At 48.7% G+C, this 12,624-nt stretch overlaps 1 protein-coding gene across 2 annotated transcripts in view; it reads left to right on the top strand.

The window, feature by feature from the left end:
* SLC24A4 (solute carrier family 24 (sodium/potassium/calcium exchanger), member 4) overlaps positions 1-12,624 on the top strand; it is a 232,186-nt gene that overhangs the window by 218,109 nt on the left and 1,453 nt on the right. For both annotated transcript variants that reach the window (XM_006879111.1, XM_006879112.1), the window contains exons 13-16: positions 207-373; positions 7,545-7,659; positions 10,659-10,771; positions 12,002-12,067. In XM_006879111.1, the coding sequence (XP_006879173.1) occupies positions 207-373; positions 7,545-7,659; positions 10,659-10,771; positions 12,002-12,067 (461 nt within the window). The remainder of the gene's footprint in view (positions 1-206; positions 374-7,544; positions 7,660-10,658; positions 10,772-12,001; positions 12,068-12,624) is intronic.

Below are 12,624 nucleotides of genomic sequence, written 5' to 3'. Positions count from 1 at the left end.
CAGGTGTGTTCACCCTCCGGCAGGTGTGTTCACCCTCGGCAGGTGTGTTCACCCTCCGGCAGGTGTGTTCACCCTCCGGCAGGTGTGTTCACCCTTGGCAGGTGTGTTCACCCTCCGGCAGGTGTGTTCACCCTCCGGCAGGTGTGTTAACCCACCTTGTGTGTCTCTCTCCCTCTCCCTTCTTTCTCCGCCCCATCCCCCTGCAGAAGCAAAAGGGGACAAAGCCAAGTGGGTGCTCACCTGGCCGCTGATCTTCCTGCTCTGCATCACCGTTCCCAACTGCAGCAAGCCCTCCTGGGAGAAGTTTTTCATGGTCACCTTCGTCACTGCCACGCTGTGGATCGCTGTGTTCTCCTATCTGATGGTGTGGCTGGTGAGTGGTGGGAGCAGGGGGTGGACTGTACAGACAGTCTGGTCTCTGCCAAGGTAGAGGCAGGAGAGCTGGGTTCAAGACCAGCCTCAGGCACTTCTGCTGCCTCTGGGCAGGTCCAGCTACTTCACTGACGGAGGTTCGTGTCTTAGTAGAAGGGTGTTTCGGGAAAGGCATGTGGAGCTGTGTTAAACATTGGGAATGCAGGATGGACACGGCCTGGTGCTCACCATCAAGAGAGTTGTGAGGGAGGAGGCGGATGGACCTTCCCACAGGCAGCTTGGGAAGGCTGCCCTCATGGATGGATGGATGGATGGAGCGAGCGTCTTGAGAACACACCTCAGGTGCCAGGATGGGCACTTGAGATGAGGGTCTGGTCCTTTTAAGGATTTTTATATAAAGAGAGATGATCATTTAGTTTATCTCAGAGACTCGATTCTGACTCTCAGTGACCCCATGGGACAGAGGAGAATTGCTTCACGAAGTTCCCAAGAACATTTCTTTATAGGAAGCCGTCATGTCTTCCTCCTGTAGAGCAGATAGTGTGTTTGAACCGCCACCTTTGCAGTTAGCAGCCCAGTGTTTAACCTACTCTTCCGCTCATGCTCCTGGATGACCCCTAGGCCCCCTTCAATTATAGACCCCCCCCATAGATGAGGAGGAAGGAGCCGGGGTCGTTGTGTATGTGAGAGCAACTAGAGGATCTCACTGAGCAGTGCCCAGTGTGACCACTGAGCGTCAGGAGGTCTCCCAGTGTACTCTCCCCGGGCAGGACAAACACCACACTCAATGCAAGGGACTCTCGCTTCCCCGCTGCTCTGGTTCTGGTCCGAGCCTATGGCAGGGCGAGCTGCTCATAACTGCAAAGTCTCAGCCACCTTGTATTTGAGGGGAAAGTCTAAATTGGTTTGTTTTGGCTTGGTGTTTTTAATTTTATTTTATGTTGGTTTGCATTCAAAATTTGGACACTTGGTGTCTTACACTATCCTTTGCTCACATTATGTTTCATGCAATCATTTCCATTCATTATGTTTTATAAAGTTAATCACCATTGAATTATGCCCACCATTACCCTGTCTTTCCAGATCCTTGCTGCATCTTCCCCATTTTTTTTTAACCTCCCCTCCCTACACCCACCAAATTATGTGACCCTGTGATTTGCCCGCTGCCCATCCTCACCCCTCTGCTCCTACCCCTTCCCCCCTTGGAATCTCATAGGCATTTTACTAGTTATCCTTCTATTTTTTAAGAATTATCTTATGCAGTATTTGTCCTTAGGAGACTGAGTTAGTTCCCTCAGCATAATGCTCTCCAGTCCCTCCCAAATTATGTAATAATTTTTGAAATCATTGCTCCTGAGTGCTGCATGTATTCCATCATGACGGTACTATAATTTTACAATCCATTCGATTGTAGTTGGACATCTGAGCTGTTTCCATGTTCTTGCGATGGTGAATAACGTTGCTGTGAACACTGGTGTACAGTTGTCCTTTTGTGTTTCAGTTTTCTTTTCCTGGGGGTATATTCCTAGGAGTGGAGTATCTGTGGAAAAACCAAAACCTCCTTTGCTATGAGATACTGCCAGCACCCATCTCCATAAGTGGGGTGTGTATTGAGGGTTGAGTTGTAAGTAGCCACCTATCCAACCAAAAGCCAAACCCAACCACTGCTGCCCAGTCTGTTCTGACACTTAGCGACCCCTGTTGAGTTTCCAGGGCTGTAAATCTTAACTGGAGGTGACTAGCTGCCCTTTTCCTACACACTAGCTGATGGATTCGAACTCCCAGCCTTTTGGTTAGCACATCATGCACTGCACCATGAGAGCTCCTATAATAACTACCCAAAGCCCCCCAGAAAAGGATGGCAATCAAAGATGATTTTTCAAAACCAAAATCAAAACACTGTACCCTAAAGGCATTGAATGTGCATATTTAATTTTCTGATGAAAGTTAACAGCTAGTCTGTCTTTTCATTAAAAAAAAAAAACAACAACAGCAAATAAATCCAGTGGTTTCTCATAAGAGTGCATCCCTAAAGCATTATATGTGGAAAAAAATTTTAGTTACTTAATGATGTTTGAGTGGGTGTGAGAATTAGGAGGATGAAATTAATGAATGTGAAATATTTTTTCTCTCTAGTGATTGAAAATAAAAGCATTATTAAGTCAGCTCTGCTCCATGGCAGTGAGGGGAGACATTTAACAACTCTCCTGCCTCCACTTTTTCCACGCACAAGCCTTAAAACGCCCTGCTTGTTGTCAAGTGCTGTCGGGTGCAGTACTTCCTGGAGCGATCCTGTGAGCTCTTCCCTATTCTGCGCCATCCCCATCATCTCTGACACACTTGAGCCCATTGCTACAGTTACTATGTCAGTCCATCTGGTTGAAGATCTTCTTCTCTTTCACTGACTCTCCACCTTTCCAAGCATGATGTCCCTCTCCAAAGAATAGCTTCCTAAAGCAGAAAAGTCACAAATGGTGTGGTCTGTCAGCCCAGGAACCCTCTTTCAGGAGAGCATCTTCACCTTTAAGTTTTAACTTTAGACAGCCTCAGTATGGGAGATAGAATGACCTTGACAATAGGAATTCACCAAAAAAGACGATACAGGCTGACCTTGATTTCTCCCTGTGCAGGGTGTGCCAGCCTCTCAGAGTCATTTTTGTCATGCCCTGATGGGGGCACCAGTGAGCAATGAAGTCCGCTTCCCTATCCCTTCCCCCACCACCCTGCACATCAAGACTTTGGAAAGAATGCTCCGTGACCCCTTCCATTTCTTTATCATATTTGGTTCTGAAGCTTCATCTGACATACTCTGGACATGTTGCAAGGAGGGACCAGTCCTTGGAGAGGGACATCATGCTTGGGAGGGTGGAGGTACAGCGCAGGAGAGGAAGGCCCTCGATGATATGAATTGATTCAGTGAGTGGGGTAACGGGGGTAGATGTGTCAGAGACAGTAAGATCGGCACAGGATAGAGCAGGGTTTAGGGCTTTTGTACAAAGGGTCGCTATGAGTCACAGGCAACTTGATGGCACATGACAGTACAATCATTATAAGCATTTTGTTTTATAGCATTAATTGTCATTGATTAATTAATTAATTACAACATCTAATCAGTGGCTTCTTGGGAGAAAGATGGGCAGTCTCCTTATATGTAATTTGCTGCCACTGAAAACCCACTGGTGGGTCAACTATGAATCAGTTCCAGCTCCACAGCACACAACAACACAATCAGTGGCTTAGTGGTAATGAATTGCCTTGACAACCCAAAGGCACATGGTTCAAATCCTCCAAGTACTTCACTGGAGAAGGATGGGCAGTCCTCTCCTGTACAATTTATGGCCTCTGAAATCCCACTGGAGGGTCAGCTTTGAGCAACAACAGCAGTCACCCCCTTATCATATATTGCCTTTCCGTTCACCCAGCTTCTTTATTTACTAATTTTTATTCCCCTCCTTCTCTCCCTTCCCATCTCTGTAAACCCTCCAAAATTGAGTCTGTGTGTAAAGCTTCCTGTAGCTTTTTTATAATGGTTGTCTTATGCCATAATTTTATTTTTTGTGATACATCACTCAGCATAATTTGTTCTAGATTAATCCATATTGTGTGTTTCATAAAGTGTTGATCATTTTTTAGTACCACCTAATACTCCAGTGTGTGAATATACCAGGGTTTCTTTAGCAAATAATTCATTGCTGGACCCTTGAGTTGCTTCCAGCTCTTTGCTATTGTAAATAAAGTTCTTGAATCATCAAGAGAGGAGTACTTGGATTCTGTTGTCAGCCTCTTTGCATTTAGGGCTCCTGAGGACCCAAGAGACACCATAATTTGCACAGGGCAGAAGCTGAGGGCAGCCCTGGGGCTCTGGACACAGCACTGCATCACTGCCTAGTGGCTCAGTGTGGTGAGCACTGGGAGAACTGGGCTCCATGATGCCTCTGGTCTGGAACGCCTTGGAAAAAACACAAATCTTTTTGTTGGTGGGCTTCTTTGCCATAAGATGGTGGTTTTGTTTGTTTTTTAAAAATGGAGATAATCTCAGTCATTCTGGAATAATCCAGGCTTTGAGAGGTCTGACTGTTATGCCAGGAGCTGTCAAGACATTTCATGTCAGCGACCGTGGTGACAGCGTAGAACTCTCTAGAAACATGGGGTTTCCTAATCCGCCATCTTTATGGAAACAGCTGCTGGAGGTTGAACAACCACCTCTTGGTAAGCAGCCAAGAACTTACTAGCCTTTTGGCCTGTGGGGTCTCTCCCAGACCAGTGTGGATGGAGCGTGGAAGGGCCGCGTGTCCCGTCTGAGTGTTTCTCTCCTTCACAGCCCATCGCACAGGGCTCTGAAGTAGAAGTGCGCCCACCGTGGAGCATGAAGGGATTAAGCTCACGGTGCTGGCTGAGCACTCTGATGGGGAAGGAGGCCTTTGGTGCAGCTTTCTCCTAAAGGGAAGTCTCTGCGATGCACAGACTCTGGTCCAGCCTGAGCCAGTCCCTCAGGCATATTTAGCTAAGGAGTCGCTGTATCCTGTGAACGCAGTGACTCTCCGTCCCCTGTGACTCAAATGATTGAAAGGGAAGAAAACAAGCAAACATGAGCACCCCTAGCCAGGCCCCATCACCTTACAACTCCTCATTTAATCCTAGGATACAAACCCATTTCACAGAGGAGAGGACTGAGGCTCGGAGAGGGCAATCAGCCAGTCCACAGCCACACTGCTGGGATTGGATCTTAGCCAAAACATGCACCCTGAGGGATGCCGTTGTTCTTGGTTTCCTACATGGGAAGGTGATAAACCCCAAGTCATCGTGACCTGATGATGCAGCAGATTAAGCCTTGGTCTGCTGACCACAGAGGTCAACAGTTCGAATCCCCCAGGTGCTCCAGGGCAGGGAGCTGAGGCAGCCTGCTTCCGTAAAGCTGTCCAGCTTTGGAAACCCGAGGAGTCGTTCTTCTCCGTCCTGCAGAGTTGCTCTGGCCTCACGGAGGGAGTTTTGGATTTAGTGCTGGTTTTCAGGCCAGAAACTCCAGGGACATCCAGCTGGCTGTGCTCGGTTCCTAACCCTGCATAGACGTGGAAGTGGCTCCAGATCCCACTGTGTTTTCATCCAGCAGTTCTGATCCTTGGGGTTTATCTCAGGAAAGCTACCAGATGACAACCCTGAGGTGTACACACAACACAGCATGGCAGAGAGGTGGCCACCAGGCTCTGGAAATCCCTGGCCGTGCGTACCAGCTCGGCGCCCTGTCGCATTGTCACCAAACCTCTCAGATCCTCAGTTTCCTTGGGTGTAAAATGGGTATAATTATATTGCCCCTCTCATCAGGGGGTGGTGAGTAATAAAGTACATCGGATTTTATAAGAAAAGCACCTGGCTCTGTACCTGATGCACAGTAAGTGCTCAATAAAAGGTATAAGCAGTAGTAAGGGACTGTGTGAAAAATTAAAGCCATGCAATGAGATCTGGGTAGCAGTTTAAAGCGATGTCACAGATGAATCTCTGAGATGCAGAGGACTTTCCAGTGTAACGTTAAATGAACAGATAGTTTCAAAAGAGTCCACAGGGAGTTGAGCTGCTAACCCAAGACTCTTGAGTTTGGGGGTTTGAATCCACCCACTATTCTGAGGGAGAAACTTGGACCATCTCTTCCTGTGCAGTTTAAGGCCTCTTGAAAATAATGACGTCCAGTGTCAGCTATAAACTGGTTCAAACTAAGAGCAATAATTGAGTGAGAGAGTATAATCTGAGACCATGCTTTTTCCACACACACATGCCCACCAAAAAGGTCAAGAGATTATTCTAAAGAGATAGTTTCCAGATGTGAACCCCAAACTGGATGCCTGAGCATCCCATCCACCTGAGAACTTGCTCAAAAGAAATCAGAGGCACTGCCATTTAGTCCGTCCCAGTGCTTAGCAACCCTCTAGGAGAGAAGGGGTGCCCCTTAGGGGTTCAAGACGGTTCACCTTCAGGGAAGCAGGTACCTCCTCTCTCTCCTGTGGAGCAGCTTTGGGGTTCAAACTGCTGACCTTTTGGTTAACTGTTGAGCACTTCCAGAATGTAAATTCTCAGGCCTCTTGAATCACCCCCACCTGAGGGTCAGACCTGGCAACCTGCATGCTAACAAGCCCTGGTAGGGAGAGGGTTTAAAACAATTAAAAACGACTCAGAAAATATTAAAAAATTACAAACAAGGGAGAGGGGGCAAAAATAAATATTCCCAAAACTCATTGCTCTCATGTTAGAACCAACTCTTAGCTGATCTTCTAGTGGGTTTTCTGAGACTATAAATCTCACGGGGGAAGATGGCCCATAGTTCTCCCTCAAACCTACTGGAGGATTTGAACCACCAGAGAGGTACCACCTTTGGGTTAACAGCCCAGCTCCTTGCAAACTACACCCCCAGAGCTCCCTAAATAAATAAAAATTTTTGCTAAACATGTAAAAAAAGATAATAAGGATGATTCATATAGATATAGATGATATAGATAGACACAGACGTAGATTAGACATAGAGATAGATATAGATAGCATTTGGATATATGTATCTTTATAAATGTGTGTGTATATATGTATCATTCATATAAATATAAGTATCATTCCTGTATATATATGTATCTTTATATATATAAAGAGATAGTATTTCATCTCTATTGTTTATAAATTAACAATGGGAAAATTTTAAATAGAAAAGTAAAACAAATTCTTATACAGTGTTTCACTAAATGGATATATTTTATATAGTAACAGCTTCAAACCCCTACCTGACCTCCCATTGGGTTTTCAAGGCTGTAAGTCACATAGGAGGCAATTGTCCATCTGTCCATCTTGCTCCCTTGGAGCTCCTGGTGAACTCCCGCCTCCGGCGAGGCACAGCCCTGGGGTCAGCAGTGGGACTCCCTGCAGACCACACCGTGACTGCTGTCATGTACCTGACTGAGGAACTTGAGAAAATGTGATATTTTTTTTCCTTCTTCTCATTTCACTTGTCTTTATTTTCTACATTTTTTTAGGCCATAAATTCATCCTACTCTTGTAATCGGGGGGTGAGGTGGAAGAACACTCACAGATGCATTTAAGACCATATTCTCGATGCTTCTGCTGGGGGGTGCCAGCTTCCCGTCAGCACACTCGGGAGCCCCTCTGAGTCCATGCCTCCCCGCCCTCTCCCGCAGGTGACCATTATTGGATACACACTTGGCATCCCCGACGTCATCATGGGCATCACTTTCCTGGCAGCGGGGACGAGCGTTCCAGACTGCATGGCCAGCTTAATCGTGGCCAGACAAGGTACGGATCCCATCTCGGCCCCTCCTGCCTGGTCCTAGCTAAGTCCTGATATGGAAGAAGTGGTGGCATCTGGAGAGCATCACCGGGTAGAGTCCATCCTTGGAGACGTCCCGCCACAGTGAACTCACAGCCTCCACAAGTGTTTACTCGAGTGGATTCTACAGAAGCAGCCGGGCTCTGAAAGTACCAGTCAGCGTGAGACCAAGCAGGTCCTGGGACCAGACGTGGTGTAGCGAGCTGGTGTCGGGAGGCAAAGTGAAGGGCGTACACCCTGCCCTTTCCTCTTTCTTCTGAGTCCTAGAACAGTGTAGAAAGGACGTGGGGACGTCTGACTCCCTCTGATTTCATGGCATTGCCCCGACAGCCCTTTCCTCTTTCTTCTGAGTCCTAGAACGGTGTAGAAATGACGTGGGGACGTCTGACCACCACTGATTTAATGGTAGGGAAGGCTCACCAGCATCACTCCGACCAAGGCTGATTGTTGAGTGGCGCTCAGACGTGCCTCCCCTCTCCAGACTCTCTACCAGCCTTCCTTCCCACCGCACTCTCTGTGACTCTACTGAATTCCGTAATTCTCTGCAGTGACCACACAGAACTCACAGACACCATGACGGCTTATTATATGGTCGTAACTCAGCATCGGGAATGACTCCGGATGCACTTCTTCAGCGGACAGCTTCTCAGCTGTGGCCACAGGCAGACCTCCCCCTGGCCTCCGCCACTCACCTCTTGGCCTCATCTCTGCCCTGCTTGGGCCCCTGTAATGAAGCTCTCCAGCTCCTCCCATTAGTGCCTAGCGGCACCTTCTCCAGCAGTAAACTGCCTTCTGAAGCTGCTCAGCTCTCTTTGCTCTGTGCACGGGCACCCCACTGTAGCCCTCTTACTCTGGGGGTCAGGAAGCCCACTGTGCTACTCTGCACCGGTCTCCTGGCTCTGCTGCCACCCCTGCTCCCCGTCTCATTAAGCTCTGGTGTTTCAGCTCTCCATCTGTCATCTGGGCCTAGAGCATCCTCAGTGCAGAGACCCGGGATCAACTGCAGGTTCCACTTGCAGCTTTTAGTCCTGGTTGGAGTTAAGTCTCCTTTCTTGTTTTAAGCCTACCAGGAGGACAAAACTAACTAACTTCTTTGTTCAGGTACTGTTCACCTTATTTGCATAAACCACCACAGGAGTCTCATGCACCTTAATTACATCATTAGCGCACTGTCCAATCTCCTTGTTAGGCCACAAGTACTTAATTCGCATAAAGACTTGAGGCACTTGCTGCAGAAGTTCAAGGACTACAGTCTTAATATGGATTGCATCTCAACATCAAGAAAACGAAAATCCTCACCACTGGGCCAGTAGGCAGCATCATAGTAGATGGAAGAAAGACTGAGGTTGTCAATGATTTCGTCTTACAGGATCCACAATCAGCGCCCTTGAAATGAGTAGTCAGGAAATCAGGAGGCGTTTAGAATTAGGAAAGTCTGTTCTCAGAGACCTCTACAAAATCCTAAAGAGCAGTGATGTCAGTTTAAACACTGAGGTGCTCATGACTTAAGTCATGGGGTTTTTTTCAGGCACTAGCTATGTATCTGATAACTGGGCAGTGAATAAGCAAACAGAAAAGCATTTGATATCTTTGAGTTGTGGTGTTGGAGAAGAGTTCTGAATAGCTCATGAACTGCCAAAAGAAAAAAAGAAGGTGCAAACAGAGCACTCCTTGAACCTTCATCTCACATACTTTGGCCATGTTGCTGGGAAGGGCTATTCCTTGGAAAAGGACATCATGCTTAGAAAGAGGGTCAGTGAAAGAGAGGCACCTTCAGTGAGATGGGCTGACACACTGACTGCAGCAGTGCGCTCAAGTGTGCTGGGGATGGTAAGGCCGGCGCGGGACAGGACAGGGTTCAGCTCTTTTGTTCAGAGGGCCAATAGGAACTGTACACAACCTGAGGGCACCTCGCAGCAACCCTACAGTTTTAGAAATCACAAGCCCATGATGAGGAAGACCATATAAAAGTGATGCACTGCACTGCAGACCCTCCGGCTGGCTAGTCTGGTGGCTTTCTCAGGGTCTTTGAAGTGATGTGGATTTACTAATGGCATGTATTTCTTTGGGGCTCACTGAATTGTCCCAGCTGCAGGCTGCCATGGGTTGCCATTGAGTCGGCCCCTCACTCATGGCCCATGCACAGTGAGACCCAGCATTGCGCTCTGTAGAATTTCCAATGGCTGCTTATTCAGATGGAGACAGCCAGGCCTTTCTTTGTAGCCTTTTGTCTTGGACATGCCACTGAAACTTCTCTAAAATAGTCCCACAGACACGTTTGACAGTGACGGGGAGATGGGCAGGTCAGTGTCCTGAGTTCGCAACATTCAGCAGGACTAAGCTGCCTGGACTTTGAGGTCACTCAGCTTGGTGCCCAGGACGAGCAAGAAAGGAAGTCTAGAAAGCCCACTGTGTGATCTTTGAGGGAGGCAGTGTGTCCTAGAGGGCAGCAGTGAGAGCAGGAGGAGGGGAGGACCCAGGTCAGGTTGGATTGCTTTCAGAATCAGGGGTTAGGGGGTGGGGTCAGTCACGCACAATCACATGTCACCTGGGCCACCTGCCTGCATGGTGATCAGGGACACTGTGACACCTGAGATGGAGCCACCTGACCTGGGCCGTCCCAGTCACGTTCAGAGCTCCTTTTTGTCATCAGGCACTTGGGGATGAGCGCCCCTCTCCGAGTTCCTGGGAGGTTTCAGCACCCACTAGATCCTCCAGAGGAGACCAGCTGATGAGCCCGGCAGGAGACCAGCGTCCTCTCTGGACTTCATGAGTGAAATAGACCTGGCGGGGAGCAGGGAAGGAATTGTTAGCAAATCAATTCTAAGTCCTGGTGGCTCCGTGGTTTTAGAGTTGAGCTGTGACTTACAGAGTTTTCCCATTTCACTGATGGATTAGTTGTGGGAATTTTACAGAGTTTCTGGTGACCTGCTCGTGAATGATGCATGTTGGTCATCCTTTCCAGGCCTTGGGGACATGGCGGTGTCAAACACTATTGGGAGCAACGTGTTTGACATCCTCGTAGGACTCGGCATTCCATGGGGCCTGCAGACCATGGTCATTAGTTATGGATCCACAGTAAGTTTCTCTCGTCTCATAAATACACGCCATCGGAGGTGTGCTCTTCCCGGTGGTCATGGTGGACGTGGTCCAGAGCCTGCTCAGGGCTCGGGAGAATGTGCTGGTCCCTTTCCCATAGCGGCTGACACTCTTCTAGAACATTCCAGCCCATCCCAGGAGGGGTCTGCAGAAGGGAGCCCATGTTTGCTGAGTCCTTGTCAGCGCTCTGCCCACTGCTCCAGCCCTCACTGGGCTCCCAGGGGTTGGTCAGACTTGAGGTGTTTATAGCAAGACTGTCCACAAGGTCAAACATCAGCCACAGGTACACGGCTGCCTTCGACACCCACACTTTCAAATATCTGGTTATAAATTGGGAGGTCGTTATGGGTTCCCCTCGAACAACCTGTGTTGTTATGTGCCATCGAGTCAGAACCACCTTATAACTAACTCTCCCGCAGGTTTTTGGAGGCTGTCAATAGCATGAAAGGAGATTGGCTTTCTTTACTTTGTTTGTTTGTTTTTTGTTTGAGGAGCAGCTGGTAGATTTGAACCGCCTGCCTCTGGGTTAGCAGCATGGGGTCCTTACCACCAGAGCTCCCTATGGAACTCTGGAAAGGGCCCTCTTTAAAACTATAGTTTTATTTCACCAAAGATCAGACTCAGAACCAACCGAAAGAAGAGACCCTGAGTTGGGAAGTGGGAGGGTTCCAAGCACAGAGCCTCTGTGTCCTCCGGGGGACGCTCTGCCATCCCAGAATCACCATGTGGGCAGTGTGCCAACTCGGGAAGCTCACTCAGTCTTCTTGGAATTTACCCCTGAGGTTTCGTGCCACACACACAGGATTGAACCGCTGCCCACAGGGTGGAACTCCTTCTCCCGCTCCTCATTTTCTCTTCAGGGTTGGGGTTCATGGAACACAGCTCCGTGTCCCTCACCACTAATCACGCGATCAGGCTTTCTGGCCGAGCCGGTCTCCCCACCTCGAGCCACCAGCCCACCTGGAATGACAAGACACTCTAATCCCTGGGGAAATTCCAAAGGCCCTCCAAGTTCTTGGTCGCACACATCCATCCTTGGCCTAGTCCATCCCAGATGAGGTCAGCGGAGCCAAGATGTGAATGCGCACTTAGCTCACTCCAAGGCCGCATGCTCAGCGGTGACACCCATGTTTTCTGGAGGAGGGGGCTTTCTGAGCGGATGACTGCCGAGCCTCCGAAGAGCTCAGGGAGTGTGTGTTTGTTTTCCAGGTGAAGATCAACAGCCGGGGGCTGGTCTATTCGGTGGTGCTGTTGCTGGGCTCTGTCGCTCTCACTGTGAGTTTTTACTGTTCCCAAAGGGGAGTCTCTTGCTGGCTGCATTGCTTCTGATTCTTGCGAGTCGCTTGAGTTCCTCTGAACCCACCTCCCACTGTCCCACTGCCACCAACTCCATTCCGAGTCACAGCAACCCAGCTGCACAGAGTAGAACGGCCCCATACAGTTGCCAGGGCTGAAATCTTTACAGGCGACCACATTCTCCTGCAGAGCGGCGGGTGGATTCAAACTACTGACCTTTCAAGTATAAGCGGAATACTTATCCTCTGTGCCACCAGGGCTTCCCGTATAAGTACTCACACATTAAGTAGAAAATGTTGCAAAGCAGTTGGCCAGACCAGGAGTCAGCAGGAGTCTTGGAAACTTTGCTGAATAAAATCCAGGATGATAAATCCCAAAGCAGAGACGGCATCCAGAGAAAGATGCCATTGGTCCCTAGAGAAGACATTGACCAAGAAGGATTGGGTGGGCAACTGGGCCCAGGAAGGGGCAGGCCTGCTTAGAGAAGTGAGGACAACTATCTTATGTCCCTGTCATCAGAGCTGGGCCCCAAGCTT

The sequence above is a fragment of the Elephantulus edwardii genome, unplaced genomic scaffold (assembly GCF_000299155.1).
Source record: "Elephantulus edwardii isolate Elephantulus edwardi_28Jun2011 unplaced genomic scaffold, EleEdw1.0 scaffold00002, whole genome shotgun sequence".
In the NCBI taxonomy this organism is placed as follows: domain Eukaryota; kingdom Metazoa; phylum Chordata; class Mammalia; order Macroscelidea; family Macroscelididae; genus Elephantulus; species Elephantulus edwardii.
Note: the sequence above shows the minus strand (reverse complement) of the source record. Positions and strands in the feature narration are given on the sequence as shown.